General features: G+C 34.8%; 1 protein-coding gene across 6 annotated transcripts in view; it reads right to left on the bottom strand.

Moving 5' to 3' along the window:
* LOC135843216 (phosphatase and actin regulator 1-like) overlaps positions 1-26,285 on the bottom strand; it is a 126,764-nt gene that overhangs the window by 90,486 nt on the left and 9,993 nt on the right. Inside the window, exon 1 of one of the 6 annotated variants that reach the window (XM_065361020.1) lies at positions 20,934-21,030. The exons of 4 other annotated variants lie outside the window; for them this stretch is intronic. In XM_065361020.1, the coding sequence (XP_065217092.1) occupies positions 20,934-21,015 (82 nt within the window). In that variant the 5' untranslated portion in view covers positions 21,016-21,030. Of the gene's footprint in view, positions 1-11,296; positions 11,328-20,933; positions 21,031-26,285 lie in introns of those variants that run through there. One more of the 6 variants, XM_065361021.1, reaches the window with a different exon arrangement.

Below are 26,285 nucleotides of genomic sequence, written 5' to 3'. Positions count from 1 at the left end.
CTACATAGCTCATAGGTTGCTTATAGTCCAATCCTCGAATTTTTCAAAAAAACCTCCGAAGCTCCTCATAACGATCTATAAAAACTCGATTCATGGGATGAAAATCAGGGATGACTGTTTTTTGGGCGGGGGGAGGGTGGGCAGCTTTTCAAAGCAAAAATTGTCAATATGGAAATTACAGAATTTTTTCCCATGAAATCTTACAAAACCACCCGAAATCAATTAATTTTTATTTTTTCATAATGAAACATTCACTTCAATTAATTGATTTGTCTTCACCAAAGTCAAATACGAAATCTACCAACTCTTCACTCTTGCCAATTTCTGAAAATTACAAAAACTACAAACACTCAGCTGACGTTGAAAACTACGATAAACTTACGTAATACGAATTACCTTTATCACACCACAAATCCCACAGTACACAGGAGGTACATCTACATACATTATAAAATAGAGCCAAGTGCTGCAAGTGCACACAAACACAAAGTACACACAGGATATGATTCATTCAACCAATTAAACAAACGCATACGCGAAGCCAGCCGCATGAATCAACGATACTTCGATTCCCACATTTACATCAGGAGCTCGTTCAACCGTAACCACTTCAAAATTCAAGATAACGAAAAGGAATAAACTGAATGTAAAATGTTGCTCCCTCCGATACCCCCTTCCTTCATCTCACGGATTGAACAAAATTACACTTTCGCGTTTGCATCGACTATCATTTTGTCCTTACGAAAGGGATGCAAAGAAACATTTCTGAATAATTTTTTTTCTGCAGGACATTGACCTCTGGATAAATGTTTCTTCTCATCGAATAAAAATTATGAGAAAATTCTCAATCTTGTGCACTTACAAATAGATAACGTGAAAAAAAATGAGGTCAACAAATAACTCTCTATAAATGCACGTATTAAGAAGTTGGAAATTCCCTACAATAATAATTAAACAATAGGTACATCGTAGGCAGAAGCGCCAAGTAAATATGTACATAAGTAAAAATGATCTATGAACATTGAACCAAATATGAATCGTTTCTATATTTCATTCAAAACAACGAATCCTGTTTACGGTCTAAATTTAGTACGTCATTTTGTAGGCATTTTTATTTGTACACATTGATTAGAGTAGATCAAATAACGTTCTACTGTTTACTTTTTTTTTGTCGTTTCTTCCGGTTGTCTAATTCCGGCGTTAAATTCTATCCCTTTTTTCTACCCATTTTCAACACAAGTTTTCTGCCACTATTCTCATTTCAAGTACCGAGTACTTTAAACTCTAAACTTGGAAACTTGGCAATAATCCTACGAAAATAATCAACTGCGTATGATCAACTCGACGCTTCTTATCGAACTAAAAACAAAACCAAATCGTTTCCGCTTATCTAGCATTAATTTCCGCTCTTTCAAATAACAACAGAAATACGATAATCGTCGATTCTCTCACGTAGAAATTTTTTATCTATGCCGCTATTCTAATTCGATCTTGTGCGAAATTAAAATCCGGTGTAGGGGCTCGTGCTGTGATGAATTTTCTCAACAGGACGTTCAAAAAGTCGTAGGAATTACGAAAAAAAATACACGACAGGCGGTTTCAATTTTTTTAGAATCGGAACCTTTTCAAAAATTGATCATACTTTTATTCCAAGTTTCAAAGGCTGAATTTCATCTTTGAATTTGTAGTGAATTTTTTGAAAATTCAAATTTGGTCCGATTTTAATGCAAAAATCAATAATTGAAGAATGATTGATGTCCCTAATACCTATTGGTTTCAAGCTTTTTTATAACTTTGAGCAGATTTCTGAGATATGATACTGAATTTCATTTTGATATTTTTTCAGTCAATTTTCCTAAACCAGGAAAGTCTAAAAATCTACTGAAAGCTCAAACCATCAAAGGAAACAAAAGGGTTAAATTTCAACTTCCTTTTTGTTACAATTTTTCAAATTTCTATGTAGGTACAAAATACATAGAATCAACGCAAACTTGAGCAGAAATCTGGGACTATTTCTCATTTCATAACATCGATAATATGTAATACAGAGAAGAACAGTTGAATAATTTTCAAATAAATAAGCCTTGTAAGAACTTCCTTCACGTCAATAATGCTTTTTCCAGGAGAAAAAGATTCGAAGAAAAAAAATTTCTAATTAAAAAGGATTAGATAGTTTCGAATGAACTGACTGGTTTTCAAAAAAAAAAAACGTTGATGATGGTGATCGACACGAACTCTTTTCCCATCTGACAGAGAAGAATTCAAAAAAAAGAGTAAAATTCCTATCACAAAAATTTCCATTACTCAGAAAACTGAAGGACTAAAAATGAGAATCTAAAATTATAAAAAATTGACTTACTCAGATACCAATTTTATTTTACTTTCGTGAAACTCTTAATGATGGAGATTCAATACTCACCTGAAACAAAAAATGGAATAAATATTGATTAGCTGATTGCTTAACGTCGCAATACCATTCATAACGTAATACATTCTAATCTAATACAACCTCGAATTATAAAATGAAATTTTCCAAAACTAAAAACTCGGACGAGATTCTTTTCAATTCGCACAGAAAGAGACCTCGTATGATTTCTCATGAACGTGAGTAATCGTTAAAAAAAAATCTGAACTAGGAGCTGAGTAATTTCTCGAAAATTTCTACACACAACAATTTTTTCAGAACACAAGCATCTTCGATCTTTAGAAAATTTCAGCAAATAAAAATAACGGTTCAATTTTCTGAATCGCACAAACAATAAAAACCCACGCAAATTAAACAAAAATACCAATTTTCAAGACGCCCGTGTTTATTCCACAACCTGCACACACGCAAACCTCATTTTTCAGCAATAAATTTTGTTTTTTCCGGCTTTACGTTGAAATAAGCCCCGAAGGATTTAAAATGAGAAAACTTTTCATTTAAATGGCCAATACAAGTATCCTACAAGTATTTACCGAACGAAAGTATACGATGGCGATGTATAGGACTACCAACAATACCTCGAAAACTATAGGATGTTGTTCCATTGTACGTACACGTAAGAAGCTGAATTTCGACTCCGATCCGGATTCAAAATCGTATTCGTTGCACGTCGACGTAGTTAAAAAGCTAGAGATGGGATGCTTCGCAGCAATGCGAAGAATGGGTAAATTCGTTGGAATTAATTAAAACAAAATTTAATTTCTGCGTAGTCTATGAAGTTTGTAAAAGAGCTGGAAGTTGGAAATGACATCGTGGCGAAGATAGAGAGAAAATGCGTATACTTTTTTTCAGTATACACCGCGATGCTGCTATGTATAATGGGTAAAATAGTTTGTAAAAGTTGCGGAAACTTTACAAAATTTTTCCAACGTTCCTTCGCAGCAATTTTCAAACTCAAAAGCCTCGAGCTAATTCGAAACATTAAAGTTTTTTTCCTTCGCTAATCGATACGTTAAACGTAATCGTTTTACAAACTGAAAAGTGAAAATAGTACGCGTGTAAAGTACGAGTAGGTATGATTTTTGGCAAGATAACTCGAAAACTTGGCTAATAAATAAAATCGTGGCGAATTAAAGTGAAAGTGAATTTGAGAAATGGCATCGAAAAAATACTTCATTCATAAACAGATGAACCATTCCAAGGGTGAATTCACATCTCCCTTTCTAAAATGGCCAAATTTGGAACTTTCGCCAGTGCTTTACAGGATGATGGCATTGCATGAATATTCCGCGCCACTAAACTCCAACTCATTTGAGTATCCGGTCTGTACTCTCTATGGACTGTTCTATAGCTCTCGGTCAATGACAGCTTCAATAAAACCCTCTTTCTGTGTATGAACTGAACCCGCGATATAATAATTTTTTATTACACAGGACAATTACTCCACGCACATTGTACCTACATACTATATTTCACTCTCCTCTTCTTCCCACCTCTTGTCTTCGTTGTCTTTGTCTCTCTCTCTCTCTCTTAATATTTCCTCTCCATTTGTGTATACACTGTAGGTACATCGCCATCATCACCGCAGCATCGCGAAGTACAGTTCGAATGAACCGTGAATGTCGTGCATGATGTATATCAACGGCCATCGTCAAGCCTCATAACATTCCAAAACACAATTCATCGCGTTAGGTTAGATATCGTATTCACGCGATTAAATTCATCTGATGACAATTACCTTACCCTGTATCGATTAGAAGAGTAAAGAGAAAAGAGCAGGGGGAGGGGTCATTTTCATTTTCCACATTCGAGTATGCAAAAATTCGTTCAAAAAAATTTAAATATGAAAACTCTTGAAACGTGTGCAGAACTTTACAAAAGTAGGTACTTGGCTAAATAAATCGAGTAAAAGATGAAAATCTATCAAAAATATTACTGCGAGAAAATTGTTTGAAATACTTCAAATGATGCAAAATCAGGGATCGTACTCAAATTTTTCTCAAAAAAGTAACTAAAAAAGCCGGAAAAAGTGACCAAAAAACAAATGTTGATGTAAAAAAAAAGTTGCAACCAAAAAACTTTAATGCATACAAAACATTACATTTTATTTTGGATTACAAAAAAAAAAAAAAAAAAAACGAAACGTAACGAAAATTTTCATAGCAGTTTTTTCAATAAACACAGAAAAAAACATCAACATTCGAATAAAACCCATTTTTGAAAAAAAAACAGTAAAAGCTCAAAAAAGATAATTATTAACATTTCGAAAGGAAACTACTCGTAGATCAAAATGCAAAAAGAAAGCACGAAAAAAATATTGGATTCCGGAAACATAATCGAAAAAGAAGAGGGAGAAGTCTTTCGAAACAAGGAGGAATAAAATTCAATCTTATTTCAAAATCATTTCAAAAAATTAAACACAAAAATACCAATTGTAAAATGGCAGAAAAGTTGACATAAGGGAGGATTTGATGAAAAAAAAATTATTCGAGTGTTGAGAAACAATAAACAATAATTTGTAAGAAAATTCCATAAAAATAAGAAGAATTATTTTAAAACGGGAAACTTATTAAAATCAACAGGAAAGGGCGGCGGGGAAGGAGGGAAATTGCAGTCCGAATTAAAATTTGTGAAAATAATTTTAAAAATTCGAATACAAAAAAATGTATCTTGCTTCAAAAAGAAAAAAAATCATCCAACAAAACTGTCAAAAATTGACACGGTGACTCAAAAAAAATTTTAAAAATGGAAAACAGACGATGAAATTGAAATTGATGACCAAAACAGACAGCAGAGCAAAGATCAAGATCTGGAGAGAAAAAAAATAGCCAAAAAACAATGTTGAAAACCCTTTTCGTGATCTTCTTTTAATAAATCAAAATCATAAATCCCTAAGAATAAAACTCAAGAGCAAAATTCAAAATGAACCAAAAAACAGAGTTTTGTCAAAATTTAAAAAGTTGAAAAAAATCACAATAATTCCAGAATAAAAATTCGACTAGTAGTAGAAAAACTTCACCAAAAAAAACAAGGTATTAGTAAAAAGCACTAAAATTAAAGAAAAAACATCGCAAGAATTGAAAAAAAACTCACGAAATTCAACGATTAAATTGCGAAAAGCTTCACAAAAATTTAGACACTACAGAAAACACGAAAATTTGAGGGAAATCGACGTCGAAAAATTGTAAAATAAAATCTATGAGAATTCAAAAGAATAAAACTTGAAAAAAAATCAAGAAATCCTCAAAAAAATTCCAAATAAAACCATCAGTCTCAAAATCCCTCCCCCCCTCCCCGAAAAACTCTCAAAAACTTGAAAAAATCTGTGAACAGGGGAATTTCGCAAGACTTTAGGCAGAAAAAATTACTAAAATTTGGGGCTAAATTAGGAGAAAATTTTATAAAAAATCTCAAAAATTCAAGAAAAAAAGTTTCGTTGAAATTAATACTTAACAAAAATTCATGCAGAAAAACGAGTCAATAAAATTCAAAACAAAATTATGGAAATAATAAAAATTTCGAGAAAATCATCGAAAAACTTGAAAAAGAGAACTTGCAAAAATTCAAAAAAATCATACCTGTCAGAATAGGGGAAAATCTACAAAAATTCAAAAGAAAACTCTCCAATCGGCGAAGAAAAAAATTCACAAAATTCAAAAAAAAAACATCGAACCGAAATAAGAAGAAATCACGACTATTTGAGCAATAAAATCACACAAGATCAAGGGAAAATTTTCATGAAAAAATCAAGAGAATTCAAGGTGATAAAATTTGGCAAAATTTCAGGCGAAAAAATCATTCTAGAAAACAATTACCATCAAAATTCAAGATGTAAAAATCAATCAAAACAGGAGAAAATCCACTAAAAACCATCGAGGAATTCAAAAATATCAACTTGTATGTACCTGTCGAAATTAGAAAACACTCGAGTACATTTCAAAAGAAAAATCATCAGAACTGAAAAAATAAAATTCGTAACGCTGAAAAAGCAATGATCCCATTTCAATAAAAGCAATGTTTTTTTTCGAAGAATTTTGGATAAAATTTTGAAAAAAAGGAAATGAAAATAGTAACTTTTAGTGACCAACATTTTTAAAAAGTAAACAAAAGTAACTTGGTCACTTAAAAAGTAACCGAGTACAATCCCTGCAAAAAAATCCGACGGAATTTCCCAAAGTTCGAGTTTTTTCCCCATTTTTGTTCTCAAGGTGATCATTTAGAGCTCCTGCATTTTACATACACCTCAAGAATACATCATTATCAAAATTTCAATATTACACAGAAGCAGTGTGCTAGCAGCGGTGACATTACTTACACGTGTATTCAATAACATCTCATGTTAGGTACATCTTCCAGTACCCATACGCATAGATGAAACACGAGAAAGAGAATATAGAGATATTCTACGCATAGAGAAATATACTGACATGTGCATGACCGAGCCATAGGAGCCACGTACTTTGATACGTACACAATGATCCCCCCGAGTACAGGACATGTACATTATATTTTCATTTTTCCCTCAGCCATCTATACTACATCAGCTTAATATACGTACATATCAGAGCAACCTACCAAAAAGATACGTCGATGAACGATGACAAGAATGCGACGACATCAACGACACCGAACAGCGAAGACCGTTACGAATGATGCGTATATAATTCGAATAGGTATTATACTAAAAGTGTATCTACGAATATAAAAAGCTAAGTACAGGAACACGTTAGATGGCCCGAGAGGCTTTTTTTTTCTATGCATACGTGCGATGTAATAATTTTTTCGGCGTGTTCTCGCGTATTTTTACCTCTCTCTCGTTTGCTCTCGTTCATAGCACTTTTTTTCCTCTCGTATTCTATACGGTATAGGCTGATGTCCGCAGTCCGCGACCAATGACGGTGATGTGGTAATGATATTATGAAAATGGTACTGCTGAACACTGATATGAAGCGGGCGAAGAGACGACGAAGGTGGCGGTGTATCATGTGCTTAACACAGTGGAACGACCCCGAAGGCAAAGACCTAGTTTAAGGTGTAACTCTGGCTATAGTGAGCTAGCAATGTACATACGATGCGATGTGTGCGAACCTGCGAATGCCTAAGCAGCCTGGTGGGTTTTCGCGGATCGAGATCGCTGATGCTGAAATAGTAGATCAAAAACGCGTATAAGGGCACTCAGCTGTATGCACATTGGCATCGAATTTCAACCATCAGTTAGAGTCAGCTCCGAACACACCGTATATAAGTTTTTCTATTATATGCACGTAAGGCCACAAGACGCAAAATCTGCAAAGTGTGACCGTTCAAGTTCGTATACGCGCATGTGTTGTACATCTACATGCATACACGATGAATACCCTGTGATAAGAGATATAGGGTACTGGTACACGTCGATATGTCGACTAATACACATACACAGAAACCTGCAGCGAAATGAAAAAAAAAATTGAAAAAACAAGAAAAAAATGCGCTTTAAGGAGAAAACTCATTAACGGATTTTCAAACTGAAAAAAAAGTACTCAGCCGCGGTAAAATACGCGGTACGCCAACAATATAAAAGCGCCAGCCAAAGAGAAGGATTTTTTAATAGGGCGACAATATTCGCTTGTATAGCGAGATGTACATCGCAGTTTACTCCTTCTTCCTCCTTCTCTGTGGCTTGAAAAATTTACTATAGAAATACCGCGTCGCACGTCGTTGTAGCGAGATAGAGAGAGAGTGTCTCTCTATCAGCGTGAAGAAAGGGTAAACCGCGCGGTACTTCATTTGAAGTTCATTCATTATTAATAAGAACGAGAAGCGGAGATTCCGCCGCATCGTTGTTGGTGTAACAATACTCTATTACTTTTACAATATGGTATCTAATCAGACTATGGCGCGCTTCAATGGAACATCCTATACACTGTAGCAGTGTATAGTATACCTACCTACGTTTGTCATACACTATTCAACTGGGTACCTTACCTACAACTTCTACTACCCAGGTATAGTTTGAGCTATGCCTTTTCTACGTAAACCCAGTAAAACCGATTTTCAAGTAGGTAGACTGGTGGAGTGAAAGAAGCCAACGAAATTGAGACGAATTATTAATTTTATGTGCTCGAGATACCTACTCCTACAACGAGCTATCGAGCTAGGGTGATTATTTTTATCAATCTGTTCTCGGAGTCAATGCAGATTTGCAAAAATATAATTTACATTTCAAGAGACATAACAAAATAGGCGAAAAAGAAAGATGGAGATTTACGTGGGAATTTGTTTTTTGGATACGCTGATAATGTAAGTGACAAAATTGAGGAAATTTCCTACGTACTCGTAAGCGTTGGAAAATATGTAGGTGCCTAAAAATGACTATTTTCAGTCTAAACCTTTGTCTAAACCTTTTCATCCCGTAAATCATTCAATCATCGTCGATATTGAAAAATTTACACAGTCTTAACGCAGGGTGTCTACAGGTAGTGAACATAATGACAGGATGTCTACCCGAATTTTTTGGCCGAAAATCACTTACCTTTCAAAAAAATCACTGCCTTTCAAAATATTTTTACCCCCCCCCCTCCCACAAATCCGATTTTTCATTTTTTTTGGTTTGAACTTTGTAATTTTTCTACATTTAAGTAAGTACACGTTTTCATTAATTTGATAATTTTATAATTACTGCTGCATTTATTCAAGTTGTTACAACTTCTCATGAGTACATGTTAAAAATATAAAATGAGCGAATTCGAAAAATTTACAAATGAACTATTTCGTGAGTAAAATTCTTTCAAATATGAAATATTTTTTTAAAATTTTTAGCAGTGATTTTTCAGGGTGCCTATAGCTCAACAAAATTTCAAAATGAAAAAGCAGGACTTCGGTAGGGCATTTTTAAACACCTGGGATTTTTCAAGCGGGGGAAGGGGTGGACGAGACTAAATTTTATGTACATTAAAATTTTTCGTTTTTCCAATGTCTTCAAACATTCCAAGATTTTTTTCAAGCAAACGGATGTCAAGAATATAATTTTGTCATTTCAATTTTTCATTTTATTTTCACCTTTAAGGTTCTTGTTACTTTAATGAAATTGGACGAATAAAAAACTTTTTTACAAAATAAAAAATATTAAAAAAATTAATGGAAAATTTGAACAACATTTGGAAAAAATATACCAATTTTTCGAAAAAGCTATCGAAAATTAGTATTTCGAGGGTAATAAAAACGTTGTTTTCTTGGATAATAAATGAGGAAGTTTATTATTTTTGCTTCAAAATTTTAAAATTTAAATGATTTAAAAAAAAATTCAAACTTAAAAAAAAGCAAAAGAGCCCGAGTGAAGCGAGGCCAAGAAAGCTTTCAAAAATTCATGTTTCAAGAAGTAAAAAAAAAAGTTTTTTGAAGGAGGTAATGGAGTATTTTCCTGATTGAAACCTCGAACATTTCTTGAATTTGAACAATAAATGTTTTATAACGAAAAAGAAGAACAAATAGCCCGAGCGAAGCGAGGGCAAAAGCTTTCAAAAATATGTAATTCAAGTTCTAAAAAAGTCAACAAATGAGCCATTTTCTACAAAATTTTTCTTGTGCGGAAATTTTTTCATTTTTCACTACCTGGTAGACACTCTGAACGTGATTTTAAAGATCGGTAGTAAAAGTAATGAAAAAGTAGTGATTTTTAGCAATTTTGCTTGAAAAGTAGTGAAAAATGAAAAAGATGGAAACTCCAGTTGATTGATAATTTGAAAAATCAAGTGCCAAAGTTCATTTGAACAGTTCTGAATAAAATTTTGTGGAAAACTGGAATTCCCAAATAAAATTCTGGAGGCTTCAAAACGGCTTAAAACCATTTCTAGTAGACTCGGGTTCCTGAAAATTTCCCCAAATGCATTTTCCCGAATAAAAAAATGCTCAAAAAATCGACGACTACCCCACCTCCCTTCTATCCTCTAAAAAGCCTGTCTGCCAAAACTGACGAAAATCGTTGAAAAGATCTTCCTTTTTTTTTTGCCAAATTGTCATTGTGTTTTTGAAATGTTTTATTTTTCGAGTTCGTTCATTTGTATTTTCAATACTACTTTTTCACCACCTTTTTTCAACTCAAGTTTTAGAAAGCTCTCCACTCAACCCCTCCCCCCCTCCCAACCGACACAAAAAAATTAACAAAGTCAAATTTTTCTCAGGAAAATTTTCAAAAAAATTAAAAAATTGAAATTGGAAGATAATTTGTACACAGAATATTTTTTAAATTTCAATCAAAATTAATAACACAATCGAATGAACTTCGAAAAAAAAGAACGCATTTGAATTTTTTCATTTTTTCACTACTTTTTGACTAAATTTACTACTTCTTCACTACTTTCACTACCTGTTAGATACCCGGAAAAGTTGACGCTTTTTCATGCTTTAAAAAAATGACACTTTTTGACATCGAACCAAAATCAACTTTTCAAGTACCCATGAAAATCTTCGATTTTTGACGACTTAAATAAAACTTTCACTTTATAAGTTTTAAACCCATATTAGATCGTCTTTTGAGAACCTAAACAAGTTTTCAACAAATTTTAAATTCCAAATTACGACATTCTGTCGTAATTTTCCAATCAAAATCTCATTTGTGATGTTTGCAGAATTCGTTACCAAAATCGTAACATTTTTTTCTCGTGATTTACACAGACAGAGTTGATACAAATCTAAAATTTCCAGAGTCCCCTCACAGAATCTTTGAAAATATAGTCAATACCTGCAAAATCATTTTTAGAAAATAATAGCTCTATCTAATGAAAACCAGAAACAAAGACCTGAGCAGCCGCACTGACGTACGAACGAACAATCTATAACCTACACACACAATAACGAAAAACCATCCAGACAAACAATTACATTCAAACTTACCATTTTTCCGGGCCATTTTCTTCTACTCCTATACTCATCACTCACACTTCACCTTATAGCAACATTAACAACGTACACTACACGAAAAATTATTGTATTTTTGAACAAAAAACTAGTTAAACAAGGCGATTTAATACGTCGTAATATGATTCACTGCTCGATACACTGCACAAACAGATCAGCGCAAGGTAAAGTAATACCTTACAAGTACACGCCAGTCACTTAAACCAACGCACAGTCCAGTTAAACGGTAATTAATGGCAATTATCGAATTACAACTGGCGTTGTGTCGTGTCACGTTGGGCTAATCCATTACCCAAGTATAATGTAGGAAAAGAATGGCCAAAATTGCCAAAGAGGAATCCGGGAACAATACCGATGTTTACCGGAATAGTCCACACTTCCACAGCCACGTATGTTCCGGTCCTGTACGTTGAAAATTTCGTCATCGTTGAGTATTTTCCTCAGAACGCGCATATTCTCGCAGACGAGTCATTTGCTTTTAATTCATCAACAACACAGCAGCGAGGTCGTGCAAAATTCCTAAAAGATGGACAAGAGGTACAGGTATTCCAAGCATACATATAAGAAAGATGCTGGCAGAAATATAATCGCAACCACAGGCTGAAGAGAATCCACACAACCACACGTAACTATATAAACGTTAAACGAAATCCATCAAGTTACTCGTATACGAGAGAAGAATCCGACGTTGCTGAGACTGGGGATGGTGGCGTGGCGCTGGCGGAATCCATTGCTACAAATTCGTTAGCGATTCGATTGGTATGCGGATATGTCGAATTCCATGCAACTCACACAAGCACACATCAAGTCTCTTGGGGCCCTACGCCGCCAAACGCCCGAGGCAAGAACGGCGGCGCGCAGCAACAACGCGAGTTAGTATACAAATGCGTAAACAAATCTTTATCACAGAATAGGCAAAGAGGGTAGTCGAGGACGACTCTACGATGAAGGTGAACCAGCGTAACGCCAGTACGCGAATTACGCACTGCCTTCCATCTTTCCGTCTCTGTCGCTCTCTTGCTTACTCTACCTGCATCCGAATACCAGAATTCAGGTATATAATGTAGAAATACGTTCACCTCACTTTGCCTCATACCGCTCCGATCTACCTTTCGGTGGTATTCTAACTGTGCACGTAGTACACTCTCGTATATGCTGACTTACGTATCATGTTGGACCGCGTGTAGTGGATGCGGTCACAGGCCGGCCGTTCGTGCCGCAGGAGCAGCAACATGGGCCGCAGCGCCAGCGGAGGCGATTGCTTAATCGGAAGAGAATTTTTTGCAATAACTCCAATGCAGAAGGCGAGTGGATTTCGATATCGTAGGCGGAATGTTTCGTTCATGTTCGCTGTTCCATATGGTTTTTTAAGGCGATTTTTTTCGCACGCGAGCTGCATGACGTGAACTTGACCACTTCGTTTTTACGAGGCAACAACGGTCAGAAAAGTTCATCGCCGATACAAACAATACTGTGCCTTCGCAAATGAATCACCTCAAAGAGTAATTTATTGTACCTAACCTACAGTTTTTATTCAGTTTTTTCATGCCCAATTCAGTTCTGCAAATTGAAGGCGCAATGATTGGAATTCGAAACAAAAAAATTTTGAAATGAAGTGAACCAGCAAATAAGCATAGGTTTTTCGGTGTAAGACGATGAGATCCAATTCTAGAGAAGAAACAAACCCTCAGAACGCAAAAAAATGCACATATTTTTTCAAAGATGGAAAGAGGAAGATAGGGCATATCCAAGTGGGGGGAATATTTTGGAATAAAGTGGTGCCCGTTTTTGGTCAGTACTGCCAATTTAAAAAGCTGTAAGAAATTTGAAATTATTTCTGAATATTTTTCCGAAGTGTTTGAATTTGTCAATAATGACCAAAAATTGACACCATTGCATTCCACAACATTCATCAACTTTCAGGAAAAAATCCATAAAAAGTGGGCCCACCATTTTGAGAAAAATCCACGATTTTTTTCTCTCGAAAATTCTTCTTCTTTGAGAGTTTACATTCTTCCTTCAGATGCACTTCTGGAGCTAAAAATTTTTTTAGACGACTTTCACTCAAAGTGCACGTTTCCACCGAATTTGGTCGAAATCCCTCCTGAAATGAATTCTGTTGCGTTTTCCAAAATGCTAGGAATCGTGAATCACCTCAAATTCATTTCAAATTCCAGTTTTCTGAACACCTCATACAACAAATTAATGTGTTCTTTCATGGAAACTGTTTATTTCAAAAATAACTGAAGAAACTAGGACTAGAAGCAGTAATTATCGTTGAAAATCACAGTTCGTCCTCGAAATTTTCGAACACACGGTTCCTTCAATTTTTAAAGAAGACAATTTTGTCAAAAAAATACCAAAAATTACTTCGCAATCATAACAAAAATTTTCATTTTTGGAAGCGCTTTCCATTCAATTTCCAACGAAGGCAAGTTTCAAAAAACTGTTATGATGTGAAATACAGCTTACCCTTCCCTTTCTTGGAATAAATTAAACGTACTGTTCCCTCCACCTTCTTCACCCGATTCGTTGATTTCTGCCAAAATTCCGAAAAAATGATTCACATTTCAACACAAAAAATTTTCCTCGCATCTTTTCTCACAAAGTAAAATGAATTATGCAACCAGTTTTTCTTGAAAAAATATCACTTCGATTAAAATTTCACATAAGTTATGTTATAAGTATCAAAATAGTCTCATACTTAAGTGGTTTCCATTTCTCGAAAAGATTCCAATCGGGTAAGTCATTATTTCATTAACAGTAAATGGCTACTGTATTTCAAATGATTTTTAATGAGCTGTACCTGGTACATTTCTAGAGTCAGTTTAGAAACTTAATTATTTCCTCGGAAAACGTTTTCGTAGGAAAAAAGCATTAAGAAAGAAGACTGTGAACGTGGATTGTTTGGGTACCAACAAAAATAATTCATTCGAGTTTTTTTTTCAGAGCAACCCGAACAGAAAATATCTACTCCTTTTCCTGATAAATTCTAAAAATCGAGCAAAATTCAAAATTTGAAAAAAATTACTAAAAAAATTCGACTTTGGTAAATTTTTTTCACAATTTTCAAAAATTGTCAAAAAAGAGGCGAAAATTCTGATTTGATGGCAGAATTGTCGAATGCCTTATCTCTCCCCCTCCTCCACCGAGAATTTGATCTGCTAATCACATTGTTGAGCAACAACAGTTTAAGGAATTCCCATAATTAAAACGATTTTATTTGCTACATCTTTTGAAAAATGGGAGCTTAGGAAAGGGAAACTAAAATTGGGTTGGGCTAAAAATTCTTAGTTGAAAATTACAACAGGGCTAGAAAACTGAAACAAAAGGTGAAAACTGAAACTGAAATTTTCATAAATTTTTCTTTTCAGCTTTTGAAAAATGGTTTTTTAATTTTTCAATTTTCCAGCCCTGGTTTCATTTGTAGACCGCTGAACTGGTTTCAAAAACATTGAAATTTGATGTAAAATTGAAAATTGTATTTTTGGAACTTTTCTATCAATTTTTGGACGCTCTATTACATAAAAAAACCTACGACTCAAGTAGAATCTCTCAACAAAAAAAAAATCGTTTCACAACTTCATATTTTCTATACCTTCCAACATCCTCACAGGTGAAATTTTACAACAAAGGTCATAAAAATCGACTAAAACCTTCCTCAAAAAATATAAAATCATAATCGCATGAGCTTTTCACCTTGACACGAGGGTAATTTTTCCAATTTGGTAATTGTTTTCGTTCGTTCATTTTCACATGCATACGAAAGAACCACGACAGGTTTACTTTTGGGAAACGACTGTGACTGTGTCTATGGTACTGATGGCGATCACGAAGAGAAAGATGACGAGAGGATACTAACGAGTTGATATATTCTAAAAAGCGTTAAATTTATATATTTATATTTCTATGGCACGCAATGGTGTCAGCAACTGCGTCTTTTCACTGTTGTTACTACGTAATATAAAAATATACAACTTTTTTTTAGGTGCTATTATAACGATACATTATATAGAAAATCGCACGCGAAATAAAACAACCACAAAACGAACGAATCGAGTAAAAATTTACGTACATGGTAGTAAAACTACGGTAAAATCTATAGAGGATAATGTTATTGGCAAAATTTGAACGAATACGCGAATCCGTCTTGGGTCGTCGTCGATGACGACAACGTCGCTGTCGGGGCTAACAAATAGGTCAAAGAGCACGTGTTGCTTACATGGAATCCTGGCTCGTGTACCTCTAGTATGCATTATAGCACTTCGACAATTCTCGCAGAATATGGCAGCAAGGTACGTACGTACTCGTATAACGGAGAAAAATCTTCTGGGAATCGTCCCTAATCAATTAAAAACCGAGCAATTTATTTCGTCGTGAAAAAATACCGACAACACGAGAGAGAGAGGTCAGGGGTGGGTTTTCGATCGAGCTGCAAAAGTGTACAGTACGTGAAATGAAGGAAGGAAAACGAAGTGGAGCGTGAGTCGAGGAATATTAGATGATGGTGGTTTTTCAATTCGGAAAGGTAGCTACAGACAGTACTGCGAGTATATACCTAACCCATAAGGAAACAGCGGTGATATACGAATGAAGTTGAATTCGATTTGCTCCATCGCACATACGAGGTACGAAGAGTACGTGTGCACTAAGCTACTTTTGCGGGAGTTTTCCCAAAGCTGTGAATAAAGTTGATGTAAATTTATTAGAAAATACGAACGACGAGTCGACCGAAAGATAGATAGTCGGATGCATCGGAGCTTTTCACGCTTCTATGGATACGTGTAAAGACTTTTGGATTATTTCGACGAAATGTAGGTACATACGTTCGGGTCATTAAAATAATGACGAGTATTGAACTATTGAACCAGCAAAAATCGCACAATATTAGATGGAAAATGATGGATTTGCGTGCAGATTTTTCCCTTCGATGGTCTAGCGAAATGGCACAGAGTCCTAATATTGACTTATATTTGTTCTGACCCCTCTGTACCTTTTCATAAACGTCTTTGAGCGCAAACAAAACTCCAAAATATTGAAAATGACAAGTGGCGCGTCGTTTCTTAGGCTGAGTTCAAATATTTTAGCATCCTTTTATCTTTATCCCCAAAATTTTGGCAAAAAATTCGAAAAATGATTACGAAAATACGGTGTGACGTTAGTTCCTACTAATTTGAAGTAGCTGAGTTCAAAATTCAAATATCCATTCATTTCTTGGATTTGACAATATTATTACTCTGGTAGCTCACTTTCTTGAAAATAGAGATTATCACAGAAATTCTCCGATTTTTTTGACCTACAAGTCGATTTCACAGATCGCGGATTCCAAATCCAGAGATTGCGAATATTTCTTCATCGATTCAAAGTATGCAATTGGCAACAATTTCGGCACAACATAACTCAAGATAATGTACAGCGACTCCCACATCTACTTTAATCCTTTCGATGAGACTATCAAGACGTTACAACAATGTTAAAAAATGTGAAATTTTGACACTGTTCCAACACATTCAACGATACTCATCGAATTTTAATATTTTTTCGATCATTTTTTACGAGTCAAGTATCAGCGATCGTCATAACATTTACCAAAACCTCGAATATTTCAACCCATTATCACGACATTTTCAAGATGAACGTCAACTTCACTTAATACATTTTTCTTTAACCTGGTAGCTAGAAGAAGACTTACGGGTATTCAGAGGGCTGCACATATGGTCATCGTCATCGCTAATCGTAATCACAACACCACAGCAAAACTCCTAAAGACAAAATAGTTCCAAAAATATTCCAACTCCATCCTCAACTTACTTCAGAGATCGCAGGGATACGGCATAATACGACTATGCACAGACACTCGAGACACAGACGCATCTATTAATACCCTACTTTTATCTCGTATTCCTACATTCGATGCAATCAAGCGTCTAGACGACGACTCGTAAACTCAAAACTATTGGCCAAGTTGATCAAAAATGCGACAGTGGCGTCGGCCAAGGGCCAACATCTCACAGCACAGGTGATCTGAGACGAGAAAAAGAATCCCAACGAATACCACATCTCACCGCCACACATGTAATAAAAATGTCAACCGTTTCCGTCCTTTTTTTTCTACCTCGATGCTCCCTCATTACCTAGGGATTGATTCTTTGGCTTCTTTCAACTCTTTCACACATCTCACTGTGGATCATTCCAACTCAAATATATAAGAATAGGTTGTATTCAGCTCTGCCTCAGCTCTGTCGACGCATTCTACGTATACGTATAAAAATACCACCACGCATATTTCGTGCCCTCTAAAAGGCTCTATCGAGCTACGACCTCCAACCACACTTCCTCCGACCGTGTCTTCATCATCGTTCTCCGCCAATAATACGCAGACAATACCCGAGATACCACCGATACAAAATGAAACATTTAATATACATTCGTTCGTAGTGCGGTATATTACGTGGAGGCGAAGTGCGAGGGCTGCCATTATGTAAATGCAGCCAACACTGTTCTATTGTTACGAAAGTGTGCCCAGCATATACCCAAAAAATCAAACCATACTTTGAGGGGATCTCCTGTCCTTCCATACGCAGCAGTATGTAAAATATGCTCGCAATTGCAGCCAAATAAACCTATATCTACTCGTCGTGTTCCTTTGACGATAACAGGTAAAGCAGGTTGTATACAATATCTGAATTGCTAAGGTAAGGTAGCCACATCTACATACAAATGTATGCAAAAGATTCAAAGGATTTTCGTATTCACCTTACCTCATTCGTCATCGTATCAAACCGCCAGGTAAAATCGCTCAAGGTTATACCTTCATCTTTCATCTCACACACATCAGTCTTCGCCTCTTTATTTCCATCTTTTCCATCCATTGTGTAACCAGTGCCACTCGACCAGCTTGAATTTATTACGAAATAAAGAGGTGTCTATATCTTTTTCCTTCCATCAAACAATAAGGGACAAGATGTACAGTATACCACTAGGTAAAAAAAACAACCCTTTTTCGACGAGCTAATCGTCACTTGACTGAAAGGTACAATACGCCGTAACAAAAGGTATGTATGTACAAGTGGAAAACAGATTGTGAAAATACGACGATGACTCGAAGAAGAAGGGAAAGGAATGTCGTATGAAATTACTGCCGCAAGCATTTTTGCAACGCTGCTATAAGTTGACTTTTGAGTATACACATTGTAAAGTCACACAAAGTCACAAAAGCACGCCACTAAGCGCGTGTAAAAGTACGATAAGTTTCTTTAATTACCTAATTTACCACTTGTCTACGCTACAGTTATTTACATATTGCATACCACACGTACGTTTACGTATATCTAGGTCTTATCTTTGAATTAAAATCGCCATATTTTACGCAATACGAGACGATATGGAGGAGTAGGAATGGAATTGCGAGCGTGATATCAAAAATATAGCGTAGGTATGTTTGAAGATGAAGGGTGAGTAGGATGAATCTGATAAACGGTTATGCTTATTGAAATACGAGTATAGATTCAACATTTACCCAGATTTGCGTTTCGGGTTTGAAAATTTGAAATATTCACACACGGCAGCAGAGCAGATTAAAAATTCCAAATCTATCATAATTTGCAAATGAGTGATGAAAGGTTTACATGGCTCATTGCCCACAGATCCCAAAAACAAAAATTCGTGATTTTTTAAAGGAAACAATCAAGTTACATTATCAAACCAAACAGGTAAATTTTGATCCAAAAAATCGATTCCTTGACACTTTTTTCAATTCTCAGTTTGATAGTCGACCCTCTTCCTTACTTCCCACGGCTCAACATAGACGTTGAGATCACATTTTCACGCTGAAACATTTCAAGATTTTGACATCAACTTGAACTTTTCTTTACATTTCCGTTTAAATTTCAATCTGTCGGCAGCTCCTTTGGGCTCCTTGAGACGAAAAATTTCAAAAAACTAACATTTGGACACCGAATAACTTGACATCACTTTTTTAAGGATTACTAAGGTACTGCGTGTGGACGCCAAAGCGTACTCAAAATTGATAATTTTTCACCCTGACAACCCTCTTTTCCACATCAGAGTTTGGTACACACAAAGACAAATCCCGAGACTTGATAGTCAAACTAAAAAACAAATACGTGCGCACTTTCTTTCATTTCGGCCCACTGTGCGCTGGTAGACAAGATATTCTCACTACCTATCAATATTCCGAACTGCAACTTGAAATTCGATCCAATCGAACCAAGAGAGAAAGTTTTTGTTAATTTACACCTCCACGAGGCAAAAAATTACCATTTTCATCCCAATTTTCAAATCATCGAACGGTGAAATGAGATTTTACTGGTGAATTAGATTAGATACGTAAGTAAGTTCGAATCGAGTAGGGTTATCATAACACGAACTTTTTCGATCAAGATCAATTCCATACAGAGTAAGAGAAATGGAAATCCTCGATTTTTTAAACAAATTTTCACCAAAGGAACTAGTTAATATTTTTCAATTTCATTGTACATAATTTCGGCGAAATTAAAAAACTTCGATTTTTACCCCGCATAATCGACAGAAATGAGTTGAAAAGAAAGAAAATTAGAATTTTTCTGAAATCACACCATATGATAGGACTATAGGTACGTATTTTGAGATTATATTGGTCTAGATATAAATTTTGGTTCGGTGGGTCATCCAAAAGTAGCGTTATAAAACATGAAAAAATCGAGAATTTCGTTTAAATTCAGTTTGATAATTTAGTTGAGCGTCTTTTTTGATTTGGCAGGTATATGTGGCCAGAAAAAAATTTATGAGGTACATGGTACATTTTTTTCATGATTTTACTTTTGAAAAAACTTACTAAAAGTACCGTTGAAACATTAAAAATGAAAATTTCCAAAAATTAAAAATTTTCGTATTTAAATAACGCTTGGCTGTGTCTAATGCGATGGGTTATTTTTCACTTTTTTTTAATTGCAAAATTGGAGGGGGATTCGACAGAAAGTTGTAGGGGAATCTCAAAAGACTGTAGGACAAATTGTTGATCTCTGGCTTGAATCATAACTTTTCTACCAGGGTTTTTACGAGTAAATAATATCAAAATTTCAACTGAAAATTGAAAAAAAATTTAGTGACAATTGATCATTATATTCACTCAGAAGACGTAAGAAAACCGTTTTTCATTTTTTTTCACTTTTCCAAGGAATTTGCATGACTTGCAAAAATAATACAATTTTGGACACATTAAAAAAAACTGAAAAAATTTCAAAAACGATGTTTTTACTTCTAAAAGTGGACATCTATTACACGATCAGTCATCACCAAAAACTTCACCCCAGTAGAAGGGCAATAAATAATCATTCAAATCAACGGTCCAAAATTTTCCCTACAGTCTTTTGAGGCCCTCTAACAACTTTTTATCGCATTTTCCTCATTCTGCAAGTTGGAAAAAATCGTTTGGAAACTGCCAAAGATGGAAATTTTTAATTGAAATCACAATTTTACCCTTTTGAATGGGTGAGAGGCGAAGTAGCGATCTAAAAATTTCATCACTAGGGTTTGGAACCATATGAAACAAATTTCACTGGTTATCTAGTCCCAAAATTCGAGCATAGGGCCATTTCACCTACCTTAGTACCTACTTTACCCGGTGATGCTCTTTTCGTACTTTTAAAATCAGAAAATGACTTACTTATTTTCATGTGTAAATATCTATTCATTATTCTTACGGTAAGAATTTCGTACTCACCTGAAACAAAACAAAAAATAAAAAATTAGTTGATTGTAGGGGATTGTTCATTTCACAATTTCATTCATCAATTATCAGCTCTATTCAATTCAAGAGACAAAAGCATGTACATATCTTTGAAAGGCTGAAAATCAGTCAGTAAGTACATTTAGGGAGGGGGGGGGGACAAAACACCAGATTTTATGCGGATTTTAAACATTGTTATTGTTAAGCAAGTACTTCGTATTGAAATAATTGATTTTCATTCAATGAGATTAAATTACACCACAGTCCCCTTCCTCTTCCGAAAAAATTAGCAGCTTAATTGAATACACCGAATTATAAATGACGCGATAAAAAAATATAATAAACAAAATTTCAATTTATTGCGATAAGTGATATTTCACGACGAATTTTACGACCATTGTATACCCATCTCTACCTGAATTAAGTTTTACGATGACTTTTAAGATACCGAATGTTTGACAACACCGAAGCTGCGCGTAAGGCAATAAAATTTAATGATTTTGGAAGAATAATAAATTCATTTTCGGTCTCCCTTCTCCACCTTACATGTAATAGCAGTCTAAATTTGAATGCTGCGCCGTAAGTATATTTTTGTTCGCGAGAACTGATGTGTGATAAATACGTACTCTCTAAATTTGAAACAGTCAATTTCACTGCTTAGCAGTCACGACATTTTGCCTTTTTAAAGCAGTAGTTTTTTTTTACTGCAAAACAGTGAAAAATTACTGAATTGGTCAGTCAAAATGATTTTTTACTGACCAATTCAGTAATTTTTCACTGTTTTGCAGTAAAAAAAAACTACTGCTTTAAAAAGGCAAAATGTCGTGACTGCTAAGCAGTGAAATTGACTGTTTCAAATTTAGAGAGTAGCCTATAAGCACGAGTAAGACGAGAAGGTGCAATCGATTGAAAAACATTTTTCTTTTCACATTCTTTTTTTTTCTTCAAATTTTCAACCAAAGGAAAAACCACGCACGATTCAATAGAATGAGACAAGATATGCAAATAAATATACCTAATATTAGTCGTGGAAAACTACCACAATACTTGACCGAAGAATAATAAACACTTAATCAAAAATCATCGAACGATAATAGCGTAGAAAGCACTGATCTTTAAAAATACACGTTCATACGTTTAATTTATATGCCAATTGTATTACCGTTACTTTGAACCTATTTATTACACACATGTACATATTACCTATATAATTATAATACTAGAAGAAATTTATATTTAATTCATAGAAAGATTTCATCTAATCTACACAACTGCACTGATCCACAAATGAGTAATACATATTTTCAATACATAAGATTGAGAAAGCTTCCGATATAGATAACTAACATTGAATTATCGAAGTATCTGTGCTATTCTATAGTCATTGAACCTAGAATAATAGATAAACTTTGCTATTGCCATATCGCCAAAATAATTACTTCGTCAAGTGTGGCATTATAATTAGATCATTAGATCAATTCTAGTTCTTCTTTTAAAATAATATGTACTTATGCATATTTGTGTTCATTTATTCGATGTATACTCGAGTAGTAGTCATCGTTGAAAATACTACCAGTAGTACATACAAAATATTACAATAATAATCTCATAAGTACCACAGACTACATACGAATTAATACGACACGAAGACGTATAAATAACGCATTATGTTGTAGGAAAATTCCATCGCTAGTACGTAGTTTTGATACGCCAAAAACTTCTTAAGCTTCACACGACTTTGTACACCAAAATTATAATTAAATTTTGAAAATACTCTTCTTGTTGAGAATTTCGATTTTATGCACTTACAATGCTACGTCAGTCACGATTTGCAAAATTGCTTTTCATGAAAGAAAATGTTGATGCAAACACAAGAGGTTGACTTTACATGTGGAATACAGTTCCAATCTATCATCCATACAAAGCGAATTTGATCTGCACTCCGCACCTTGCAGTGCTCGAAGGGCAAACAATTCTTCTGAAGTTCTTGCAGAAATTCTAATAATAATTTCAAAGAGAATGACTAGAAAATTTTCGAAATCACAGTGGTCCAAAAAATTCCAAACTCTCCCAAATTCTAATAAAAACCTATCCAATTTTCAAACTATCGAACTCTCCCTGCAAAATCTGCACTCCTGAGCATTGATAGAATTCTCTAACCTGTTCCCTCGTTCCTTTTCTTCAACTTCATACAAAAGAATACCACCAACTGGTTCCACGACAATACGTTCCTTTTGCCAAAATAAAACCCTGGATTGGGGTTGATATCGCAAACGGGTACCTTATTTTCTAGTCTTATTTACACGTAGTCGGTAGTTTAAAGAGGGATAAAGAAAAACCAAGGGGTCGGTTATAGTCGCAGCAAACCACCTGTTTCGAGTACACGAGTACATTTTACGTACTTAGTACATTGACATGTTTACAAAACAACCAAACTCATGTCAAATACCACCTCTTTTCCTTCCTGCCCTTTTTTTATTTCATCTCTGATAATTATAATTGTATGTTAGGTATGCGTTTATATGCTGTAAATGGTACGAGCATACACAATACAATGGAGGATCCACCCTTGCACACCTGTTTCGTTACGAGCATTTGGATTAATGACATCCTATATGTCGAGTTGTGTAATACATCTATTTCTATGTAATGTACATACATACATACATCTTAGTTACTCGTATATCGAGTACGTATTCATTACCAAGCGAGGTTTAGGATTGAGTTTGGCATTAAACTACGAATTACGATACTCTTCAGCATCAAACAAAACCATCTTGGTTTTCATGATTGATACGTACTTACATGAAGGTTCCAGCAGAATCGATTTTAGCAACGTCTCTCCATTAATTCACTTTAAACGAATAAAAATTTCAAAAATTGAGACACCAAGTCACCAAATTAGGACACTTTCAAAAAATTATCCAATATGAGACCTTTTCGAACCAGAATACTCCTCGATTTCAAACACTTTGGATCACGAATGACAATATTGAAATTGAATATTTCTCGACTTGGAAAACTGTCATAATCAGACTTTCAAATCACTCCAACAAAACAACTTGCCCCAATATCAAACAATCGACAATTTCCATCAAATCCCACCAAGCTATTCGTACAAGCCTTTTCCATCAACCTCGTCGCGATCACAATAGCTTGAAATCTCGGAGCCATCAGTCTCATCTCCAGTAGTACGTATCTCTCGCATCGTCAATCTAATCATTACGTAGTTATCTTGTGTCCAGAATCTAGAGTCCAGACACGCAGAGTCACGCAAAGACGCAGTAAATCCGATTATCCCCCGCTGGTGCGTAAAACCGGTACATCAGTCGGTCATCCCCCGACTTGGTTATGTATAAATAAAAATCTAATGCTACCAGGTATCTAATTTAGTCAACTAAATGGAGCGCGACTAGCCCATTCCTCGCCGCCGAACGATTCGAGCCGACCAAAGCTTCTATTTTTTTCCCCTTTCCTATATGCTATCCAATTGCTCGTACAATCGAGAGGAGAAAAAAACCATAATCAAAATATAGGAAAGAAAAACCGCCTCTTCCGATTCCGAACACGTTCTAGCCGAATGTACGTATACGTACTTCCAACTCCTATACCTCGTACGTAGCGTCGCGTCGCATAACTTATTATTCTCGTATATGTATGCTACATAAGAAGGCCTCAAGTCGTGATGAATGAAGTGTAACGATACTCGATGTATTATGTTAATTAAAGAGAAAGACCCGCGGAGATGTAAAGAGAGAAAGAAAGATACCAGTACATACGAACAACTAAGTCTATCCTCTACTATAATACACCTTCCCTCCTTATCCTTGCTTCTTGCTATAGTTTCCAGTCTTCGTAAGCTCTTCCACCAAGACTGGAGTTTTATACGAGTATCTTTTTACCCGTTATAAACTTTGGCTATATACTTAGTTATACTAGGTTATTCTCTCTATACTCTGCATTTGTACGAGTAAGGCGCTTAAGATGGTAGGCTACAAGACGCGGGTGTTGTCGGCGTTATGGACCGTACACACACAATCAATTATATTCTAATTCCTCCTGGATTGCAGATACATAGATACAGATACTGCTGCTTATAGTCTATTGTCGATACCGCTCTTGCAGGCTTTTTATGATGATACTGCCACCGATATAGCAATTACGCATTTTTTATTTGCATACACGAACAAGAGGACAATTTCGTCGTCGAACTAATTTTATTTTTATATCACCATAAATTGGATGAGCTCTCTTTTACAGTCCCATTAACGAAGAGTCATTATATCAGGCAATAAAGCAATTTCTGCGTCTGATCGAATCTGCATTAAAATACCCAAAAAAAATACAAATACCTACATAAAGTGTACGATGCAATCCCGTTCATAAAAATCAATCCTCTTTTTCAGAACTTGACTGAAAATTTTGTTTAAAAAAATCAAAAATTGAAATATTGCAGCAGCAAGTGAAACAATTAAATCAATGATCGAACAGAAAACTGATAAGTTCCACATGCTTGGATAATTCCCAGAAAAATTGGTGCCCATCACCAAATTTTCAAAATTGGATTTTTCGACCTTTTTTATTTTCATTTTTCATAGATGTGATCCGCCTCGCTTTCTCTTACCTCCCCCTCCCCTCTTCTCACCTATATTAAAATCATAAAATGTACATACTTAAAATTTCAAAAATTTCAAATAAATTAAAAAAATTGAGCAAAAAATTACATTAAACGTCATCAAAACACGTTAAAAAGAACATATAAAAATCATAAAAAGTACTAAACATTAAAAAAATTTCGAAAAAATTGAGCAAATAATTGCATTAAACGTCATCAAAACACGTTAAAAGACATGAAAATACTTGAAAAGCATAAAAAAATCAGTAAAAGTACACAAGCTAAATTTTGAAAAATTTGGTGAAATTCAACGAAAATTGCATAAGTAAATTAATATCCAAAGTTACCAAAAATTAATTAAAAAGCAAAACTCACACACTTGAAATGTGATAAAATACTTGATAAAAAAAAAACAGAATACTACGTGTCTCTGTCTACTAAATTGAAAAAATGAAAAAGGAAGAATGATCACACTTTCACTTTTGGACAACCTTTTTTATAAAAATTAGATACGGTTGATCAACTGATGGATGATTTTTATAGAATTTTTCGCACTGATCACGAAAGAAATAATGAAAAAATTCCATCACGTCAGGATTTTTCACAATTTTTGGTAACTT

Source organism: Planococcus citri, chromosome 4, assembly GCF_950023065.1.
Source record: "Planococcus citri chromosome 4, ihPlaCitr1.1, whole genome shotgun sequence".
Classification (NCBI taxonomy): domain Eukaryota; kingdom Metazoa; phylum Arthropoda; class Insecta; order Hemiptera; family Pseudococcidae; genus Planococcus; species Planococcus citri.
Note: the sequence above shows the minus strand (reverse complement) of the source record. Positions and strands in the feature narration are given on the sequence as shown.